Source organism: Lutjanus erythropterus, chromosome 13 (assembly GCF_056507025.1).
Source record: "Lutjanus erythropterus isolate fLutEry1 chromosome 13, fLutEry1.hap2, whole genome shotgun sequence".
NCBI classification, from domain to species: domain Eukaryota; kingdom Metazoa; phylum Chordata; class Actinopteri; order Lutjaniformes; family Lutjanidae; genus Lutjanus; species Lutjanus erythropterus.
This window is the reverse complement of record NC_139329.1, coordinates 6,895,037-6,918,781: the sequence shown is the minus strand read 5'-3', so window position 1 is coordinate 6,918,781 and position 23,745 is coordinate 6,895,037. Positions and strand designations below refer to the sequence as shown.

The 23,745-nt window shown below is 38.1% G+C and overlaps 2 protein-coding genes across 2 annotated transcripts in view; both read right to left on the bottom strand.

Annotated features, from left to right (window-relative positions):
• hipk3a (homeodomain interacting protein kinase 3a) overlaps positions 1–4,012 on the bottom strand; it is a 39,796-nt gene extending 35,784 nt beyond the window's left edge. The window contains exon 1 of the mRNA XM_084735144.1: positions 3,637–4,012. The gene's annotated coding sequence lies outside the window, so the exon portion shown is untranslated. The remainder of the gene's footprint in view (positions 1–3,636) is intronic.
• An 8,898-nt stretch (positions 4,013–12,910) lies between these two features.
• On the bottom strand, positions 12,911–22,699 carry tcp11l1 (t-complex 11, testis-specific-like 1). Its single transcript, XM_084734778.1, has 10 exons — positions 22,438–22,699; positions 21,125–21,274; positions 20,126–20,258; positions 19,915–20,035; positions 19,492–19,712; positions 17,902–18,038; positions 17,277–17,455; positions 15,604–15,785; positions 15,304–15,476; positions 12,911–15,211 (listed from the first exon to the last, which is right to left on the bottom strand). Exons 2-10 carry the CDS (start codon positions 21,264–21,266, stop codon positions 15,000–15,002), a joined length of 1,500 nt encoding a protein of 499 aa, XP_084590904.1. The 5' UTR covers positions 21,267–21,274; positions 22,438–22,699; the 3' UTR covers positions 12,911–14,999.
• Between the last annotated feature and the right edge of the window lie 1,046 nt (positions 22,700–23,745).

The following is a 23,745-nucleotide window of genomic DNA, read 5'->3' as shown; positions in this document are numbered from 1 at the left end:
CCCCTAGTCTGTGCAATGCTACAATTCAAATAATATAATGCAGTAAGAGTCCATACAGTCTGGCAGGTCTCATTCTACCTCCAAATTTTATTGAGATCATAAAGACCACTGGCAATGACTGCATTCTCAACATTCAGTATTTTCAACCATATCTTTACATCTACTTTTACGTGACTCATATCTGACATCCGAGTTTACACCCAAAACAACCCACATGCATACATGAGTAATATTACGATGTCTGCCTGTCCTAACAACAAAGTCTTTACAAACAAATGAGACCGAATTTTCCATTCTTTAGCCCTTGGAGAACCACGAGTAGTGTTACTCACTGTCTCTGGTATAGGGCTGAACGACATGGTAAAAAAAAAAAAAAATCATACTGTAATTGGGAATGTTAATAATTAACAGTATTATCAGCATCCAAAATTCATTGCCCGACAATGTATGTTTGTGTATAAAATGTACTATTTCTCCAGAGTTCACAGGTTTCCTCACAGTTGGGTTTGGTCTGCCTTGTTTGTTTCTAGAAATGGCAGTAATTGTGCCACATTTGTTTTGTTTGGAAAAATTTATGTAATAAATAAGAGGCAGACAAGTGAAGCTGTTTTGAGTGACATCCTTATTGTTTTGTTATTCTATTCTTTAAAATTTGTTTGTGAATCATTTATGAATATTTCACATTTCACATTTACTAATGCACCACTAGAATTTTTAAAATAAAAGTTAAGACCGAGAAACAGACAGGCATTTTGTAGTTTAATAATTATTATTGATTAATTGCTTATCGATTGTTATCAACTACTGGTTAAGGAAAAGTCCAATTATGATTATTTTGACAGATATCATAATTGCAATATGAGCTACAATTTTTGTGGGAGTGATAATTTTTGCATTTGATTTTCACTGGGAAAAAACATAAAAATGATGGTGTGATTTTTGCTGGGGTCTGTACCAAACAAGCATGTTCTCTTACATCTAGAGAATAGGATTTGTATACCAGGGCATCTCCATAGCACCACAATGCTTCATTTATAATGGCATGCTGTGACATAAAAAAATTGCAGCTCCTGCAATCAGGATATTGCAGTGAGCGACACTGTGATTTCTATAATACTTAATTGTTCAGCCCTGCTCTGGTAGTTGGAGGCGCAAGAGAGAAAAAAAAAAGCACAGGCACTGCAACTGAATTGTACGAACCAGAAAACCCAGATCTGTGCGTTTAAATGAAAGCTTTGTTGGTATGCTGAAAACAAAAAAAAAAATCAACTGTGTGCATTTTTTCAACTGCTAACATATTCAATACTATCTGTTCAGTATCAGTGTCAGTTCTGTCTATCTATAGATGGGCATCATCTGTTTAACTGTTAATACTAACTTAAGTATATCATAGCTGTTGTTAGATCAAACTATTTTCCAGTTTAAAACAATATTTTAAAGTTTCTTTTGTCCATGGAGCAACTCATGACACCATGATATGAGGAAGCAAACAGGCAAGGGCCCAGCCTATCGACCACTCTTCCTGAATATTTCCAAACAGAGACATAGATTTTGCCTGACTGAGTTCATACTCAGACTCAGGTGATTCCAGTTTTAATGCTACACCACACATCTCATATAAACACACTCATGAAGCTGGTTGTCTCAAGTACAAAGTTTTGTTCGACAAGAAAGGCCTGCTGAGAGCCAGTGGCCTTTTTAACTGCTGAAGCTGTCACACACAGGCTCAGACAGGCAAAGAGGTGTGCCTTTATGGCTACATGACAATGCAACACACTTCACTTCCCATGACTTGAATGGCAGGAGAGTTTAACCACAAATACTGAGATTACCCACCACTGTCACACACAAACTTCAACCAAAGAAAAAACTTCTATGGATTTCATCTAGTCAGAACAATATTACTGGTTTTTAAAGTGCAAAACAGAGCTAACAAGTACTGGCTAACTATAAATAAATAAGTTCTTCTGGTCAACTCCCAGACAGCAAATGGGAGGGTCAAATTAAAATTTCTGCAGATAAGAGAGATTTCCATAAAGATAATGTTTTGCTGTCGTTAAGGAGAGGTCATTGTTTGTATGCTAGAAAAGCACTTTCTTCATTTACCACCCACAGCTGCGAGCCTGGCAGCTATTGAAAATACTTTGTTGATGCAACTGACAAAGGTTAGCAAAAGAAATTCCATCTTACGACTGGTGCGGTGCAGGTATTTCACCCTGTGTATTAGGGCTGCACAGCTGCAACGTCTATAAAACATCAGAAAATAGGAAAAAATATTCACCCTTTTCTTTTTAAAGTCCAAGGTGATGTCTTTAAACACCTTGTTTTGTCAGTCCAAAACCCAAATATATTCAGTTTAATATGATAATAAATTAACAAAAGTAGGAAATTATCATATTTGAGAGGCTGAAAACAGCATTTTCTGCCAATCTGTATGAAAGATTACGATTAAGCGACAGTTGTTTACTTCTATTTTTGGGGAGGTTTAGTGGCCTGACATGGAATTTTACTTGCCTGAAGCATGTGGGCAATCTTCACTGCTGAGCCTTGAATATGGCCAAGTGCAATATCTAAATTAGCTGAAAAGTAGCTTAAAAAGCTGGAACTTTATAATAAAGGAAAAATCTGTCACAAAACAGCCTCGTAATGAAGAACTGTGGTGCTGACCTGGCCTACAATATCCACTAATCGTGAATTATATTGCAATCACAATATCTGACAAAATAATCAAAATATCATTTTATAACCATAACATGCAGCCCTGCTGGGTATGCTGGCCAAGATGCCATACTCATTAGCCTTCCAGTGACACTGACACAGACACAGCTATGATACCTCCTGCTCTGTCCTCTCATTGCCAAACTAGGTAGCCTGATATACCACAGGGCGACAGGATCCAAGCCTGAAATGGAGAGCCATGACACACAGGTGTGTGCGTGCGCGCATGGGTGTTTGTGGTGTGTTTCACCGTTGTTTAAAAAAAAAAAAAAAAAAAAAAACGCCAGCTGTATACGCAATTTGTTACTGATCAATCTAGGAGACAGTTAACATATGGGAGGGGTAGTGTGTGTGTGTGTGTGTGTGTGTGTGTGTGTGTGTGTGTGTGTGTGTTTGGGGGAAGGGCAACACCAGCCTAGACACCTGTTGAAACTTATGTTGCAAGTGACAGGCAGCTAAATAATGGGTGTGTTTTACTGTGTGGGATAGGTGATAACTTCCTCGATAACTTTTGATAACCATTCTGGCCAATTATACTTACTGTAAGGTAAATGTTACGATTATCAATATCTTTTTACCCAATAAACGATGCTCCCATGTCTTTTTTTCCACATCTTTTCAAAGTAACGTTACAAGAAGCACAGCTAAAGTTACTCAAACACAAACCACAAACAACTGCATGCTGGCGATAAACCCTTGAATAACTACTCTTCGTCGTTAGCTCTAACTTATTAGCTTCAGCAGCTAACGTTAACACTTGTCTGCCAAAGGGAACAAACTGAAGTTGGCTAGCTTAACAATTAGCAAACAAGCTAACCCAGCTGGGTCCGTTCAACGTTAAAATGATAAGATAGACAACCAGCACCGTTACAAGGAAAACGTATTTGACAACCCGTTTAGTTAAATAAAGTGACTTACCTTCAGTAAGACCTGTAAATTATACAAACACCCAGAGCGTCAAGGAACAGGCTAGCAACGAGGAGCCGCACCACAGCCAGATCCTGCAACGATGCTGCCGCCGCTGCTGCCATCTTGTTCAACGACGAGGAGACACCGAGCGACTTTTCACACATTTGAAGCTTCAAATAACGCAAATAACTAGCTAGTACGAAAGCCAGCCGTGACCCATGGTTTCCACATCCGCCTCAAGTTTCACCGCGCGTCGCTCTCGCCTTTACTCAGGACAAGGAATCCGTGTTTCTAAACTTTTGCATGTTAATACGCCGCGTCCCCGACAGAGAGAGTTAGCTGCTGCTGCTGCTGCTGCTAGCTGCTGGTTCAGTAGCTTGTTGCTTCTCCGCATGTGTGGAATGTTGGGGAGGGAGGAGAGTCTGTACACTGTGTCTATAAATGTCACACTGTGACAGCTGAGCACAAACATTTCACTTCCGTGATATTTTACTCCATTAGATAAATTTAGATATGTTATATTTAAAAACATATAATGATGTGTTTATTTAATCATCTGTACTGAACTTTATTTAAAGGGACAGTTCACTGCAAAAACAAAAATACATATTTTCTTCTTAACTCTAGTGTTGTTTATCCATCCATCAGTGTTTCCCCAACTTTTTTTGGGGACCCACTTTTTTAAAATGACAACCATCATGATCCAATTCACAATAGGCCTTAGAAAAACCTCCTGGGAGAGTTCATTTGTGCATCAGTGAATGTTCCTGATCATTTTACTACCATTTCCACATCACTTTATATTATCTGCAGGCAAGAAACACATGTTTAACACTTTATAAATTAGAAATAAATGCATTCAGGCTGAATTTAATTTTATAATTATATTATATAATTTGTGAACTACATTTTTGTGGTTTTCTAAAACGTAAAGATTCAATTTTATCTATAGAAGAAATGTAAATTATTTCAAAAAAACATTATCAGTTGGTAAAACCTTCTTAAAACTTAAAGGGATAGTTCACCCAAAAATGAAAATTCAGTTATTATCTACTCACCCTCATGCCGAGTGAAGGTCGGGTTTAGTTTTTTAGTCTACAAAACACTGCTGGAGTTTCACAGGTTCAATTCAACATTGTAAAATCTCCCAAACAATCGACGTGAATGATGACCAGTTTTCAAATGTAAAAAAAATATAAAATGCCTCTGCATTGCTTGTCTGGAATAATCTCCTAAAGTCCAAACACGTCAAGTTGACTTGAAAGGTGTCACTGACATCATGTTTTTACCCCACATCCTCACTGTCCTCATCTTTGAGCCACATTCACGTGCATGTGCACACCGTCTGAACTGGGTGTGTGTGATGTGATAGTGTGTGAACGGCATGTTGGATCTTTAGGAGGCCTGGATTACTCCAGGTGAGCAGTATGGAGGCATTTTATGTTTTTATTCTGTTGTTTTTTTACGTTTTAAAACCAGGCATTCACTTCAGTTGTTTGGGAGATTCCACAATGCTGTTTTCCTGGGAAACTCCAGCAGTGTTTTGTGGACTAAAGGACTAAACCCGACCTTCAGTCACCATGAGAGTGAGTAGATAATGATGGAATTTTGACTTGGGGGGACTGTCCCTTTAATAGTTTAAGCTGGGCTTTAGACTCAGAAATCTATTGAAGTAAGTTGCATTGAAATTGTGAATTTTCTTTACTTTTTAGTTTTTACAGTGTAGGACATTTTAGCCTACTTCATAAATGAATCAAAATAAGTGCATTTAGGTTGAATTAACAGGCTTTCATTTTTTCCTCTCATCAGTAAAACTACACACATTTTGTGTGCTTCATAAAAGGTTTAATAGTAATAGTTTTAAGTATGTATTGAGGGTATAGATTAATGTAATTTTTTATAATATCACAACAGTTTTCTTGAGCTCTCACAGATGTTATTAATATTATTAATAATGGCTCTGTTCTGTTCAAGCATAGTAAGTGTTATCAATGATACTAATCAAGGGTCTGTCAGAGTCAGGGTGCTGCTCTTGTGCATGATGGCTCACTGGAAAGGTTTTGCAAAACTAAATGAAATTGGACTGAAATTATGTTATCTGTGAAAAAGGGTTATTCCAGTATAAAATCTGCAAATCTAGAAAGACGCATGTGAAGGGGCAGTCCTGCCATTGCTCTTGAACCAGGCACTGGCCAGAGCTGCAGTTAGAACCTGGTTCTTGTCATAGATGTGCCCACGGACTTGCTTAAATGCATTGAAGGGCTTTCGACTATAATGAGTAAAGTACAGCTTCCTCTGTCTAACAATACCGCTGTCTAGAATTAAATCAAACTATGCCATCAAATGCACTCATAAACATAATTTTGTCAAAAAAGTTGATATAATTTATTTCAATTACATGTACATTTTATGGATAATGTTATTACCTAAGTTTGATTTAAAGGATCACATTTAATCCAGTGTTTTCCAACATGTTGAGTCAGAAGGAATAAACTAAAAATATTAGTTAGATTTCATTGGATTAATACAAACTTATTCATAAACCTTATGTGTTTATTTAGTTATTACATATAAAGTTCAGGGGAATTTCTACATACACAATGTGTTTATTCAAGTATTTATTCAGGCATTATATATAAAAGTAAAGTATTTCAAATTAGTTATCCTATCTTCTGTAATAACTCACAAATCAGCACAGTTTTAAGAATGTTATTGCCAGATCCATTAGATGTACTACGAACATGGATAGGATAATAGTAATACTCCTGAATAACTGATCAAAACATTATCAAAACTGCAATATGGCCAAGCGGAATATCCAAATAGAAGGAACTGCAATGTTGTGACGAACAGGGCCTCACCACTAAACAGAATTTAAGAAATAGGGCAATATCTCATTTAATCAGAATAAAGATTGCTGGGTCATGGGAGATTTTTGTTTGGTCATCAAATAAATAAAAGACTATGGAGTAAATTCTGCAAATTTAAGATTTATATCAACACTACAGCTTTTTTAAAGCAATTAAAATTTGTATATTATTTTATTGATGATAGGGAAAAATAAGAGCCTGTTGATTCCACCTAAATGCGCTTATTTTTTTCTTATATATGAAATGTTCTATCTTGTTTTCCTGATGAGAGGAAGTAAAAACTGATTTACATGGTACTTAACATGTATATGTTTTGAATAACACAAGTCAAGGTGATGCAAAAATGCCAGTAAAAATGGTCATGAATGTTTATTTATGCACAAGTGAAATGTTTGCCATTTTTATAAAGTGTGTCCCCACAAAAAAAAAAAGAGTTTGGTTTGGTTTGGTTTAGAGCTACAGTTCTCAACCTTTTCAAGTCAGAGCCCCTCAGAATAATCAGGTTGGTGTTCACGACCACCACAAAGAAAACACATTTCAGGGGTTGAGGGTGATATTTTCAAAGCTCGGTGGAAGCTTGGGGTTTTGTTGGAAACACCGGCGCCTCAGATTTCTCAGTTGATGGTGCTGCTGTTTGACTTTCAGGGGACCCACCTTGAGACGCTGTCTCCATTCCCCAGTCTGAAGTGTGGACCTCAGACCTCAGGCGCAATATAAGCTTTTGCAGTACTACAACTATGCAACCTTCACTGCTTTGTGTGTATATGTTGTTTGTTTATGTTATTTTCTCAGTATTATACGCTTGATTATTGTATATTTTATCTTTTCTAAATTATTATTCTATTTCTAGTTCTGTGTTGTATCACTTACTTGTGTTTCAGTTACTTACTTACTGTTATTTTTGTATTGGAGCATTCCAGCCAAAGTTTTTCACACGATTGTACTTGTATAACCGGTGTGACAAGAAACATCTTGAATCTTGAATCATTTCCCATTTCCCATGTTCACATTTGTGCTGGTTTATAGTTTAACCATTGGTAAGATAGCTGTTACACTTCTTGATGCCAGATGTATTTTGCACATTTATGAGCACTTGTCACTGCTTGCTTGTCACAAAGCTTAGAAATATCCTGCATCAACTTTTATAACAAAGTGTATTTAATGACATATTAAAATGTAATTCTGTAGCTCATTCTGTCAGTCAGTCCATCATTTGTATGTTGTACTACTGCCAGAAAAACTCTATACATTTGCTGTTGTTGAGGGTTTGGTTGTTAAGGGCTGCTGTGTAATTATTGTATATTCTGCTTCTATTATATGACTGATCAAACTGTTATATCAGATTGTAAATTGGGTTTCTGGCTCCACCTAGTGTCTCATATGTAAATCATGTTAAGGCCGTTTGGTCGAGATGATGGTGGTGGGTGTTCTCTGTTGTTTGCATGACATTCAGATTGTTCTTTGGTCTGAGATTAGTCAGACAACCAGCCAGTAAAGATGGAGCAAAACAAGAATATTCAGTTGGCTGTCCTTCAATCTGGTCCTGTGATCATTTATAAATATGAAAAAAGTATCTTGATTTGATTTGAATAATCTGCTAACAAGTTTTGGTTATATCTGTTGTTAAGCACAGAAATACTTATTTTAATTCAGGCCTTTTAAAGGGATAGTTCACCCAAAAATTGTGTACAGTCATTATCTACTCATCCTCATGCCGATTGAAGGTTGTGTTAAGTTTTTTAGTCCACAAAATACTGCTGGAGTTTCACAGGAGAACTGTAAAATGTCCCAAACAACTGAAGCAAATGGCGACCAGTTTTCAAATGCTGAAAAACAACCGGAAACAAACAAACCAAAAAGAAAAAAAGCCTCCATACTTCTTGTCTGGTGTAATTCAAGTCTCCTAAAGCCCCAACATGCTGTTCACTTCTGCGTGCACACCATCATACACACTCACCCGGTTCATGTGCACGTGAACGTGGGTCCAAGCTCAGGATCAGTAAAGATTTAGGCTTGAAACATGGCATAAATGAATCTTTCAAGTCAACTTGGCATGTCGGGGCTTCAGGTGACTTGAATTACACCAAACGATCAGTATGGAGGCATTTCACTCATCTATTTACTTTCTGGGTTGTTGTTTTTTTCTCCATTTGAAAACTGGTCACCATTCAATTAAACTGTTTTGGAGATTCTGCAATGCTGTTTTCCTGTCAAACTCCAGTAGCTCCAAAAAACGTAGCAGGGTCCTGCGCCTTCATACTTCACTTTTTTCAAATCTGACCCTTCTAAAAAAAAAAAAGTAATTGAATAAGCCTGGAGTACAATGTCAGAATGATGGTTAGTCACCACAGAAATCTTTGCTGCATGAAGAGACTGTCATCTCATAAACATATTAGGTCATTAACATTAAAATGATCTACTCAGTCTAGTCCAGTTTCATCCAGCTGACTAACATCTCTCAGGCCAAAGAGCAACATGAGAATCCCATTAGATCCCTCACTTACACCAAATGTGATGCAAACAGGCCAGGAAAGAGGTTAAACCAAGAAGATGTGGAGGAAATAAAGAAACGGCTCTGTTGTGTGCGACAAACAATGCTTTATTGGCATGTTGGATGAACATTCAAAGACAAATATCAATGTAACTGATGTGACCAGTCAAGGAACATGTGTTATTCATTTTGGGGAACAGGCGACATCATTCTGCCTGGAGGAGCTGAAGAAATGTTAACAACCACTGTGGTGAGTACTCTGTGGTGAGTCGAGTGTGTAAAAATATGTATGTATGTATGCAAAGCAAAGTGTTTGTCAAAAGTAAATATCCTAAACATCTTATAAACTATCAGAAATATTATAAATAAGTGAACAGAATTTTAAACCAACAATTAAAAGAGCATCAGTTCAAGTTGGTCCATAACACCAGTCAGACTTCAGTACACATCAGTTCATTCTGGTCATTTTCCCTTTATGTGATACACTGTAAAAGAACCGTCTTTTGTGCACATACAGTGGATACAAAATCTCTACACACCCCTGTAGTTTCATATTGCTGAGAGCAGGGTGGGGCAGTGACGGATTATGTAATCAGATTACAAAAAATAAGTAACTATCATGAGGCCAGATTGAACAAATGTTTAATTAGATTATAGTTACACCGTCAAGGATTACATTTTTATCAAACTGTTATCAAAATTAATTCTTTTTTTCAAGATAACCAGGGCTCTATTGACACATTAAAAATGGGTCTGACATAGAGATAAACACCACATTTACACCTGGTATTAATGCAAGGAGGAAATACTCCATGATCTGAATGTGATCAGTTCTGCAAGACCACATTTGAGGTAGTCTGGCTTGCACTGTGTTCAAATCTTAGGAAGGTGTAAACACAATGTGTACAACAATCTGGATAATTTATCCAGACACAGATCACATTTTTAATACCGAGTGTAAATGGGGTGTAATCAAAAAGTACTCAGATTAATATTTCTTGATATCCAATTGATCACATTACTTATTACAAAAATTGCCTTGTAATCTGTATTCAGTAATGACCAGGGTTACTTTAAAAATGTATTCTGATAGGGTTACTAATGACCTGCTAAAAAATGTAATCAGTAACTTGATCCAAGTATCACAATATTAATAATAATTTTGAACTAGAGGACATGATAATGAATTGGAAGCTGTGTGTGCATTGTGCATGGAAGTATATCGTTCTTCATTTAAGAATTGTAATCCTACTAATAATTCCCATTTTTACTGAATGTGTATGCAATCTGATCATTTCCTTTTTTAATCTGTAACTGTAATGGAATACAGTTGCCCATTTTTGTATCCACGTGAAATAAATCTGAAGCTCACTGCCACATTTACAGAAATGTAGAAAAAAAAACTAGGTGTTTTTTTCACAAGAGAAGTAGATCCGCTTCTTTAACATAAATTATTATAAAGGACCCATTACCAATACCGATATAGGCACATTTTTTTCCACCTAATTGCAGAGAACATCAAGTATCTCCCTTAATGAATGAACACACTATTCTGCCTGCTCTTCTCATAATGGCCCACTGGCAGATGCAGACATAAAACACAACGTTTTTCAAAATGCAGACATTCACTGGGCAAAAATAAGAAAACTACTGCAAACAGGTTTTTTTTTCGCTGGTGCCCGTTTCACTTTGTTCTTCACAAATTCCTCCTCACATGACAGACGCTGAACAACCATTATAAATAGCACCTTCGCTATCCGTTTCAGACACTTCAGAAAACCTCCACACTGCACACTCGTGCTGTGTCATTCCTGTCATGTTGGCAGAAATGTTCATTTCAGGCCAAGAACAATATTTCATTTTAAAGCATTTATCAGCTGTTACCAATGATGTGCTAATATTATTGGGCATCCCTAATTTTGACAATAAAAAATTTGTTCAAATAGGCTCTCTACTGATTTTAATTTAGTCAAATAAAGACTCCAGACTGTGATTTTATGAAGATGTGTGTGTTATGTTTTCATTTTTAACACACTGTAAGAAAGGAGCACAAACATATTCTTACTATTACTCTAACCGAGGAAATTTAAGAATCATTTGATGTCAAGCCAAATGAAGAGAAAATTTTACAAGACATAAAGGTGTAAAGAGCCTTTGTATCCACTGTATCTCTTAATAATTGAAGTATATAGGACAGCATGCAGTTTAGTTCATGCTATACGATTCTTTAACCCTTTGAGTCAATTAAACTGTGTCAGTGGCACTGAGTTTGAAATTTATAAAGCACTGAAAGCGGTTATACTTGGCCAAGGTTTGTATCCAGTGTCTGAGTGTAGGAATCTGTTGTCACAGAAAAAAATGCTGTGAGTGATGCAGTTTCGGTCCTACTTTCTTCAGAGTAAAAGCTTATTTTATTAACATTCTTAACTTGGGAAATGGCTGCCATCTTTGCCAGTATTTCAGAGAGCTCCAGAGGTGTTTTACCTGTTGTGAGCCGACAGGACAAACTGGTCAAGTAGACACACATTCTGCTGGAGGAGATTTGTTTAGGGAGTGCTTGACAACCTGGTGACTTAGTTACCGAGGTTTCTGCTGCATGCTTTGTAAACTGGTGTGCCATTATACAGGAAAAGAAATCAACGCACCTCTCAAATATCATGACCCCTCCAACTCATATACATCATACACGGATGAAAAAATAAATAAATACACCAGGAATTTGGATTAATGCAGCTTGTTAAAGCTGTTATTTCACAATGAGTGGTGGGAAACTGGATGAATCTGTGCATTACTGTGTCTGATGTGCTGCCGAGCAAATTAACACATCAAACGTGTCAAAATGGTCTATTTTAAAGTAATAGTTCAACATTTTTGGGCTATACATACTCATTTGCTTTCTTGCAGAGCTTGGTGAAAAGGTCAGGGGCCGCATTCACAAATCTTCCTAGTGCAAGGAGTTGCTCCTGGTGGAGAAATTCTGAGAAAATTCTTAGAATTGTGACATTTTCTAAGGCTTTCTAAGAGTCGATCTTAGTAAAGATAAAAGCTCCTATGGTGAAAAACTGTTAGGAGTAGGAAGGAGGATTTTTAATAGGCTTAAAAGCTTCTTGAGCAGAGGAGAAAATGGGAGAAAGACAAAGATGTAAGAGAAATATTCTCCAAATGCTGAATGACACATTAAATTATACAAGCATGATGTTTGTTTTATAATAATTATAATAAATAATAATAAAGTCTGGCTTACAATTTATTTAACAAAGATATTCTTAGATAGTTTTCAGAATTACACCATGTCATGAAAGAGACTGAACTCTGTCGATTTTACCGTGCATTCTATGCCCAGTGTCACTATGAGTGCTTTTTTTTTTCTTTTTTGGATGAATGAGTCAAACCTAGCAATAGGGGTCGACCACAACTCCTCACTGAGATAACAGTTTTTGTCCCTTCCTTGCTCAGAGATGCTCTAAAGCTATAACTCCTGGTTAGACATGATTAAGTCAAGTCAAGTTTGTGAATATGGAGTCTTGCGACACAGAGACTCAGACTTTTAACAATGAAATAAATAAACATGATAGAACATGTCAGTGAGCTTTAGAAGTGATGGTAGGTTGATTTTAAAACCTTTAAACTAAGCGAGATTAGCCGTTTTGCTCCATTTCCAGTTTTTAAGTTTTCAAGTTAATCGACTGACGGCTGCAGCCTTATATCCACCATACAGACCTGAGTTATGACATGAGTGCTATGCATCTCTCGACAAAATCAAAACAAAAAAAAAAAAAAACCCTACTAAACATATTTCCTAAAATGTAAAATTATTCCTTAAATAATCTTGTCATCATGGGACGTCTCTGCCTCCATGGAATGTGCCCGCACGTCTCTGCCTGAACGCCATCTCCTGGCAACTCCTGACAGGTTGAGACACCTCTGGAGCTCACCTGAATATGGCAGAGATAAGGAACATTTTCTACGTGTAGAACAGTGGGCCTCATGCATGAAGGTTTTATTTTTCTCTTTTATTTAGTCTAGCACAAAGCAATAACAGGGAAGTAGGAAAACCCTCAATGGGATTCATCAAACATGCACTGACAACCACATCTGTCCTAAATCCACCTGAGTATGTTGATTTGAGCGTTTGAGCGGTAATTGGATGTGTGTGCGAGGAAATTATCAATTAGCATATGGCTACATCCAAATAAATCCATATAAGGGCAGCAAACTTAAGTGCCATCTGCAAACCACAAAGCAACGAGACACTGACAGGTGTAAAAAAAACTTTTCAACAGACATGGATGAGTCAGTCACTAACAGATTTCTCTGTCCGGGTTGCAGTCAGGTCACGTTCTTCCATTACATATCATTTGGATGTTTACTGAATGGAATTTTTTTCTATTGGAGTAGGGGAACCAATTTGGAAACAGTGCCTTGATGTGCAGGAGTACAGTGGATTTATCTGGTCTGCTGAGCAGCAGCATGTAAACTGAATGTACCGGGGAACTCTGGGGAGCGCATGACTAACAGTGTTCTGGGATATGTCAGACCTATCACCAGTCTCTCCCTTGAAGATCCCAGTTGCCAGGAAACTGACAGCGTTCGGTACCTGCAGAGGAGGTGGATTAGATCATTTGTCTGTGATTTAAGTTGAGGCTCCAGAACAGTAAACTTTTTAAATCAATAAATAATTGTAGAACATTTTTCTCGTGTGTTTTCATTGGTGCAAAGTTATTTTGAATAAATAAGTGTGATTACTTGTGATATGATTTACAGTCATAGAGGGAATTATTATTTTAAGGTCATTATTATCATTTTCATGAAAAACATTTTAAAAAAATTCTGGTATGATTTCTGTGGGGATCTGTACCAAACATAACAGTTTTCTTAAGTCTGAAGAATATCATATAAAGGCCAGGACATCTCTGCGGCATGACAATATTTAATTTAACATGGTATTTGGACTAGGGCTGTACAGCTAATCGCAACTGCAATGAAACTGCAATATGGCCAAGTGCAATATCCAAATCACAATTTTGTAGTGCTGCATAGAATGACCTGGCCTAAAATCTTACTCCCAAAATCTTGTTCGCCATCATCATCATCATGGTATTGTAATTTCTTTTCAGTGAACATGAAAATTATAATGCAAAACTCATAATTTTCACTAACTGTTTTGCATATCACAGTTGCAATTTCAGTCAAAATAATCGCAATGCGACTTTTATTTTAATGAAGTCGCGCAGCGCTAATTTTGACACACATTTTGCATTTCACAAATATTGCACCTCCTGCAAATAGACAATTGAATTTGGCTATATTACAAAGTTGTGTGGTCGAGGGCACTTTTACATTTACTGATGATGAGTACTGATGAATGCCACGAAAGTTCTTAGATTAATTGCATGCAAAATTTAAGATCAAACCTGTGAGTATAAACAATTCATGCAAGAGGCCCACTGATAAAATACTTCTAGGCTTAAATGCAGGAACAATTAAGTGTCACTCTAAGAACTGCTGGCCAATGAGGACTGATTTCCTACTCCGAGACACTTTATCTTGTTGGCTTGATACTTCATTAATCTGTTATGTTATACTTGACCTTTTTTGTAGAGAGAAATGTGTTTATACTCTGCAAAGTAAGGTAACCTTAACACTAGGTATTGTTTCAGAAATGTTTCTAACACAAAGATATTGTATAGGATCGATATTATCAAACTATTTGGACTGATACCCACCCCTGCTAGTAATACTGAACTCAACTTAACGCGAGATGGCTACTGTAAGGTCACAATTATGAGGCCTGAGATTTTATCAAAGAAGCAACACTGTGAGTTAATGCAGCTGGGATGGTAGCCAGTGTTTTTTGATTATGTCAGCTTAAGGTGCACGCTCTGGATTTATCTGCTCAATACAGATCAGCTTCCTCAACTCATTTCTCAATATCTTAACCATTACTAGAGAGGGGAAATGGCAAAACTACAGACCACTCTCCACACTGCTCTAACTCCACAGATCAGTGTTTAAGGACTCTCCACTCCTGCCAGTATCTTATGGAGAATCTTTTGGTAAAACGGAGAGAAGACCAGCTTGTTGTAGTTGACGAGGCGACTGAAGCGAACAGCGAGCTCCTTCAGCTCCTTGCCGACTGGAACCAGACCTCCTGGGAGAGGAGGAGGGGCCTTATGTTGACTGGACTCCAGGGAAGCCAGGAGGTAGCTCTGGACCCGAGAGTCTGAGAGGAGGGGAGAGGAAAGGGGGTCTTTGTCACTGCCAAAGAAATGTGCACACAAACGTGGAAGTCATCACACGTGTCACTGTGCCTACCCATCAGCTTGCGGACTGTGTTGTCTGGCTGGACGGTGGCCGAGATTTGTCCTCTCAGAATGCTCTTTCGGTCAGCTGAAAATGGAGAGTAGCCATGTTGGCTTAGACACTGACTCAGCTCAACACACAGTTTCTCCCCGATGGTCGCTAAGGCCTCCTGTGCACTAAAAGACCTTGGGACAGGCAAAAATAAAGTATTTAAGTAGAGCAACACAACTCAGCTAAAGGTAGAGAAAAACTATTAGGGCAATTCCAAACTTTTGGATGGCTGTATATTTGTGACAAAGTACTGGTACTCACGGTGTGTGCATGTCTGCAAGCATGACACTGACAGTGTTTTTAAGAGTCTCCATCAGCCCCGGCAGGCCTGAGATGGCCTCCCCTGTGGTAGTGTAGACAACAAGGAGCACGGAGGAGAGCAGGACTAGCTGCTCAGCCTCCTGTTGCATCTCCTGGAACCGAACCTGATCCATCAACAGTGTCTACAGAGAGGAGAAGACAAGGTTTATGGTTTATGGTGGCAGAAACAAACACAAGAGAATTAAAAAAGATATATAACTAACAGAGAGGCTTTACCCCTGATATTAACATGCTGTCTCAGTGATCTAAACTCAAGTGGAGGTACAGGTGTGAAAACACCCAAGATGTATTTGATATCCAGTTGCTCAGACCAGATGTGCAGGTAGTCTGTGCTGCATTGCCTTCTCAACTGACATCCTGTTAGTACTAGGGATGGGTCATGATTTTTGAATATTTGAATAGTCATTAAATTATAAAAAAAACAACAACAACGAATAGTTTGTGCAACTATGGTTTTGTCTTTTAAAATCTATTTTCCCGTGTTTGTTTCCCTTGTTTCACCAGTGTTGATGACAACATGTGTGTGGATTTTACTCCACCTGACTACTTTCTCAACAAAAGCCTGCCGGTATCGGTTCAAGATCAGTGGATAAACACCAGCTGCTGTGACCTAAAACTGGCAGTAAATTTTTCCATGTTTTATGTAGTTCTAGTGTTTACTCCATAGCTTATCCTGTTGAATTTGGCACTACTATGCTGCTAATATGACTATTGTCAGAAGCTTGGGTACTGTTGGACTAATTGTATAACACTGGGCAACACATGACACACTGTGAACATAACGGCTTGTTTGACGCAACTAATCTCAATTCAGTCTCTGAATGATCGTCAAATAGTACGCAGTGAATACTTGGTAGCATTTCACTGTAATGCAAATTATGTTGGGGCTCTTTTACTTGCCAGGATGAGCAGCAGACATTTGTGAATCCCAGACTTTATTAAAACTTTGTTAAATGCTGCATACAACCATTTCTTAATTATCTGGGCTTTCTTGTAAGATGCAGATATTATACTTTCTACTATTTCTTTCTCTGTTTAAAAAGCATTGTGTTCGTTTGTCTGTGTGTGTTGGCTATTAATACCACCGACTAAAAATAACAACACATTTTGCAAACGTGTGTTTATTTGCATATATCAATATTGTTGCTTGTTTTTTTCTTTTTTCCTATCTATGTATATTTTATCTTTGTCTTTTTTTTTTTTTTTTTTACAATTATTCTATTTCTAGTTCTGTGTTTCTGTTACTTACCTACTGTTATTTTTATACTGGAGCATGTCATGTTTGTACTTGTATAACCTGTGTGACAATAATCATCTTGAATCTTGAAAGAGTGGAGAAGTAAAACATCTGCAGCAAATTCTTAATAACTCTTGCCTTCTTGTAAATTCATCAGTAAATTTGATTCATTAAGTTCTTCTTTACTTGGAAAAATCATTGAGTTGCTGTGAAAAGTTGTTCACTTTTACTTTCTCTGACTCTTCTTTGTTGTCTGTCTCTTATTCAGTGAACTGAGCTGTTCACTTGTGATCGGTCACCTATGACGCATGTTAATATCCTGTATGAACGACCTCAGAGAGACACAAGGATAGGCTTCAGGATTGGCAGTGTTTACCTCTGGGAAGGGGTCTGAGGCATGGTCCCACCTCAGCAGGCGTAGATAGGCATGATTATGGACATTAAGGGGGAGGAGCGAGGGAGGGTCAGATGAGGCAGCACTCGAACCATCTGCCGCGGCCTCTCTCAGGCATCTCACTGTGTCCTCAAGCCACTTCTCAGTGTAGTCTAAGGCATCTAAAGAAGAACAGTTTATTTTATTTCCTGGGTAGATCAGATCCCTGTTGTCCCAGTTGTTTCGCATGACTTGCAACATCCGTCTGTTTAAGTGCTTAAACACTAATAATAGCTTTCCATCATTTATGCACAGCAGAAGTCAACAGAAGATTGTGTAAATGACCATGCTAACTAAGAAATGTATTAATGCTTAATCAAAGGGGAGAGCAGCAGAAGCATCTAGAGGAAGTGGTAGACCATTATGAATGTCCTTACTTCACTCCACCCTGAGTGCAGAAATTGCGGCATTTAAAGCATTCAGTTGTCACTGAATTTCACTTGAATTTCATAAACAATTTCAGGTTTTGTTTCATGGTGGCATGAGCTCTGTGGTGTCTTTCAGTCCCGACTGTCTGTATGTAGTTTTTAGATCTTAATATTATCTAAATGCCAGAGTGATTCCTTACTGGGTTGTTTCTCCAGAAACTCCTGGAACTTGCTTCTCTCATACTCAACCGACTGCTGCATCAGATGAGGCCTGATGCTGCTGACGGCAAAGTTAGCCATGTCCACCTTCATCAGGTCCAGCACAGAGAATATCGCCCTGAGAAGGAGGGAGGACAGAGGAAGATGGAGACAGAAAGAGATAGTTGTATGTCATGAAATCCTGTCCTCTCAAAATATACTGTAGTGGTTAAAAATCAAAGTCCAACTGAACTGGAGTTTGTCTTGGTATTCATTTTCATAAAGTCTGCATTAAAGGGATAGTTGGAATTATTTGAACTGGGGTTGTATGAGGGACTTAATGATAGTCTGTGTATTAGCTACAGTAGATGATGGTTGACGCGCCCCCAGTTTAGAGAAATGGAGAGGAGTACCAGCATGGAAGCGAAGCAATGTACTGTGACGAGTCAGCAACAGTATTTTAATCTCTTAAAAAAGTCAAACTAAAAATATAATATTTATATTAAACACTATATTAAATCACCATGGGTGAAATCAGTAATTTTACCTTGCAAAAATGTGAGTTGATGGTCTACTGCTACCTTGATCTGTTGGTGTGTTTGTGTTACTCAGTCACTCCAAAAAGTTCCAACTGCAAACAAATTCACCCAATCCCTGTGAATTCTATACGACCTTGCAATTTTGGTCCAAACTCTTGGAACTTTTATGCAAATTTGACCAGTCATCACTGGTACTGAAAAAAACACAACATTTGTCATTGTTGCAGACATTTATAAACAATCCATGCACTTAAAAAGCTGATTATTATCATTTTTGTAATTCTGAGCCTTTTTGGTATAAGGTTAGTTGGAACACTCAGAACAGAGTGTCATTTTGTTCTCCCTGGAACAAGTTGCCTTCAATTTTTAGTATTTTATTGCAAAAAATGCATGAAGGCATTGCAACATGCATTGCAATTTTTTTAGAAAAGCTGCCATGAAATCAGGCATTTTACGCTGTACCAATCCCAAAAAAGGCCCGCGAAATCCTGGAGAGGCAGATTATTGTTCAAGTTTGGTGTTTTAACAGGATAGTCTGGAATAACTAAAGTCACACAATAACACAAACAAACAGATTGAGGCAGCGGTAGACCAGCAACTCTTGTTTTCTGCAGGGTAAAATTTCTGGTTGCACCCATGAAATTTTGGGTTGGTTTGGAGAGAGTGATATTTAGCTTATATAATGACCGTTTCCCTTTGCAAAAGGCTGCTTGACAGCAAAGAAAAGCTGTGAAAACATTCTAAATATAGCATACACTTCAACTGATTCTGATGTTTTAGGTGGACCTTTTTTAAATGACTAAATATCTTTTGTTGCTGCCCGTGTCCACAGCAGTCTATTGCTTATCTTCCATAGTTTAAATAATCAGAACTATCCCTTTAAGTGTGGGGAACAGCTCACTCATCTCTTATTACCCTCTATGATAACATCACTCCAGAGTGAGCCGACCTCTGTGCTGTAATGCACTGGAATGAAATTACACAATCTAAAGTTAAACCACGACCAGGACCATGCAGAACTAATAATAGTCTCTCTCTTGTCTCTTGGCTTACTTGAGCAGAGGCACAATATCGGTGATCTCCTTTAGCTTACTGATGTCTTCATCTCTGCAGGGGGCGCACAGAGAGCCCATCATGCCAACGATGAACTGGGACAGTCGACTGATGTCAAGTGCTCCGTTCTCAGCCTGCTGCTGGATTAGGGGAAGGTCTAGAACCTCTTCGATACGGGAGCGCAGACGGCTGTGGCCCGGCAGCAAGAAAGACAGAAGTGTCTGGGTGAGCAGGGAAAGAGAGGATGATTAAAAACACAGACGGGAAAGAAAAGACTAAGAGAATTAATAGATGTTGTATTATATTATATTCTTGAAATACATTGCAGGATCATATCTGAGAGACGGTGGCAGCTAAAATAAGACTACAAATTTGAAAAGTTATGGGAGTCTTTCCTGAATAAAATAAAAACCTCTGTCTCACCTCTTTGATCTCAGCCAGCAGTTTGATGGCGTGTCCGTACGTCGGGGGATCCTCCTTCAACTGAGCTTCTAAACAATCCCAGAATGCTTTGTGCATGATCTCCTTCACTCTGCGCTCCAAACTGTACAGGAGCAAAGCAGGAACAATCACTTCTATAGTGAGAAAGTACTCACTCAAAGACAAGGACTACTGTATCTGATCAAACTCTCACCTCCCCTCAGGAAGCTCTGCAGGTTTGACTTGGAAAGCATGGTTGACCATTATTTCATGGGCCAAAGCCATGTTGGTGACTCCTTTAGCTGTCTCCATCAGCTCCTCCACAGAGACAAATCTGGGAGGGCTGGCTGTGAGGGAGAAATTAAATTAAATGATTAAAATGTGCTCTTGCAAAATGACACAGTGTATTACCAGCAAAAGCTAGAAACAAGAATGCTTATACTGATTCAGAAAACATAAAAAAATCGGTGTGCTACATGATAACAACTCAGTGTAACTAATTAAACATAATTCCCCACTAATATGGGACTATAAAGTTGACCTTTAAGTGTTGGTTCATGGGGTTATACAGTGTTGGGGGACCATGGCTCTGGCACGTCACTGAGCCATTTTTCAGGTCCACCCAAAAAAAACCTGGACACAGAAATCTACTGGAAAGTCTACCGGTCTATTCCCAGAATTCACATCTACACAGTTCTCAGCATTTTAACATGTTTTCAGCAACTATGCTCTAACATATATAATGTGTTTAGAAGAAAAACTTTCTTTTCCTTTACAGGGGATGAGCACTACAGTCAGGAAGAGATTATTTGCCAACCCCTGAGGGAACGTGCTAATGAGGCTGCCACATTTCCTCACATGAATGTTTCTTCCGCTCTATACAAAAGGAGGGTTGTTTGTGTTCAGGTTTAAGTCCACGTGTTTGTGCTTATAAAGAACTGCTGACGAGATACTGAAGAACTGAAGGAGCAGATTGAAGCCAAGAACTTGAAAGCTTTGCTCCACACGCCAAGTTCTAAAATACACAGAGGCCACTAGCAACAGTAGCTTGGACATCCTAAAGCCAAATTTTTTAAATTTAAGTAGACCTTGTCTTGAAGTGTTTCAAATGAAGCTGTGTAGGATGTAGGATGTAGGATCAGACACACATGGTCCCTGTCTCTGATCAGGTGTGTTGCTCTGTGTTCCCTTCTGAGTTCAACCCGTCTCTCACCTTGAGCAGCGTTCCCTCTGTGTGGACTGGGAGTATTTGCCCGCACCCTCTTCCTCACCGTCTCCTCAGAAGCATCCTGCGTCCTCTCCTCCTTTGACTCCTTGTCTCCTCCCCCCTCTGGGTGGTCTGCCTCCTTTGGCATGTTAAAGTCTGCGAAAAAAACAGATGGTTTATTTTTCAAGTTGCAATCAGAATTCATTTCACTCGCTATAAAGTAGAGCCTGACTGATACTGGATGTTATGGGGCCTGTGCAGATATTAGAGCCAGTATTCTACATAAATATAAAATTCAAATTGACATCAGGGCATTGAAACAGATTGGCAAGAATGTCAAGAAACAATACAGGGGTTACAATTCAATATACTGGAATATATTGCAATACTGTAAGTAAGATGATATATCGCTATTTTTTAAATATGATTTTGAAAAATTGTCATCGTATAAAGAACAAACCACATGTATAACAACTGAGTTAAAAAAGTTTCCTTTTTTATGCATTCAGAACAGGTAACAGCACTGCCATCTAACAGCTGGGTTTAAGCCACACAAAATTAACCAGTGACACAAATCTTTGCATTTATCACAATATCACAATAAGGCGTTTGAAAATTGATACAGTATCACAAAATATAGAGCTGCAAGTAAGATTATGTTCATTATCAATGAATCGTTCAATTATTTTGACGATTAATCGAAAAATAGTTGTTTGCTTCAAAATGTCAGAAAATGATGAAAAATGTCAGTGTTTCCCAAAGCCTAAGATCATGTCCTAATATGTTTTACTCACAACCTAAAGATATTCATTTACTGTCATAAAGGAGTAAAGAATCCAGAAAATATTAACATTTAAGAAGCTGAAATCAGAAAATTGTGACATTTTTTTCTTAAAAATTACTCAAACTAATGAACTGACTTTCCAAATAGTTTGCAATTTATTCAGTAATTGATTGATAATCAATTGGTCTTTGCAGCTGATATTTTCAACATTATCTTACATCCCTAGACTCTACAACAAAGAGTAGAAAGGCGGTGAGTGTGTGTTACATGAAGCTGTGTCAGTGATTTTTCTAGCTGCACATGCAGTATTGCTACATCAGTGAACGGTATTTGTAATGTGATGGGACTTCATGTTACAGAAGAAGCAGAAGAAGAAGAGATGCAGGTTCCCTGTTGTCATCTCCAGATGATGACATCACCTACATTAGTGGGGAGGGGGGGCAGACTGAACACACACGACAGAGGAGGTAAACAGAACAAAGCCTCAAGGTGCTGTGGCTACCATTACAGTCCAGTCTGAGGTAACATTACTAACCTTGTAGCCGACCGAGGAAAAGAGACGGGTTAGCTTAAGACAGCGTGAACACGACTCTCTGTCAACAACAACAACAACAACAACAATAAGAAAGCCTTATGACACAGCTGCTCCGTCATAACCCGGTCATAGCGGAATTGCAAGTGTTTCACAACTTCACCGCAGCCGGACACCGTCTTCAGCAGGGAGAAATCTTTGTTTCATCCTACAAAACTCGAGCTTATTATCGTCGCAGCCTCCTCTGATGAGCTGCCGCTAACCAGGCGGCTCTTCCGGGATTGGGTGGGGCTAACATGACGTAGCAGTCGAGCCCTCTCCCGCACGCGAGCGCGCGCATACACACACATTCATAGGGGTCTCAGAGCAGAAGGTGCTAGAAAGCCTCACTCTGAATATGATTAGCCTACTTTCTTTATTCGTCTCCTCCAGACGTATATCGAAGTATCCAGTTTAGCCTGGAACAGTGGCTGTGACAAAAAGAAATATGGAAATGAATAACAGTTCATTTTATTTTTATTTTCATTTACCACTGTTGTTGGCCTACAGCGATTCTTCAATGTAAAAAGTTCACAAAACTCATAATTTCAAGGCAACTGCCTTCATTAGATCTTTGAGTTTTCAAGCAAACTTAAACTCTTAAGTGTTGAAATAAACTAAACGTTTTGCTGACCGATAATCTTTTGTTGAGATAATTTACTTTAGATAAACTTGAACTTCAACATGTGATTCGACAATATTTGGGTGATTGAAAATTAAATGTTTAAAAATGAAAATATCTTATTTGGAGTATAAAACTCCGAAGTTAACCAAAGTTAATCAAACAAGTTAATCGAAAGCAGAAGGGCAAATTATCTCTTCAAAACATTATTATTTGGAAAAACATTTCCAAATTTTTCAAGAGTTTGAATTTTGCTAAAAAAAAAATCTATTGATGTAAGTTGCCTTAAAAAAAACTTGTAATTGACTGGGAGAACATATATTTTCTTAACTTTTATTTTTAATCGTTGAAATCAGCATGTCAATATGCACTCTTGAGACAAAAAAAGTTTCCATTTGAAAAAAAGACAACATTTATTTGGCTGTTATTACATGTGAGGTCTGGAACAATCACCCCAGATATGTTATGTACATTACACTATGGCAGTTGTTCAGCAGAAAATGACGACCAGTGTACTGAGGAAAGTATATCATTGTCTTACAAATGCATTTCTCAGAAGTTCTAGAAAACACAGACAATACAGGAGGTAGAGCTAAATATTCCCACCTGACCTGAGTTTCTTCAGACTACCTTCACAGCAGAGACAGTTC

Coding starts and splice junctions, on each gene's coding strand:
- tcp11l1 (XM_084734778.1), bottom strand. CDS start 21,266: ATGCCAAAGGAGGCAGACCACCCAGAGGGGGGAGGAGACAAGGAGTCA. Junction 19,713..19,914: donor TGCTGGCTGAGATCAAAGAG/GTGAGACAGAGG, acceptor CTGCTCACCCAG/ACACTTCTGTCTTTCTTGCT. Junction 15,212..15,303: donor CACAGTCCGCAAGCTGATGG/GTAGGCACAGTG, acceptor CCCTCCTCTCAG/ACTCTCGGGTCCAGAGCTAC.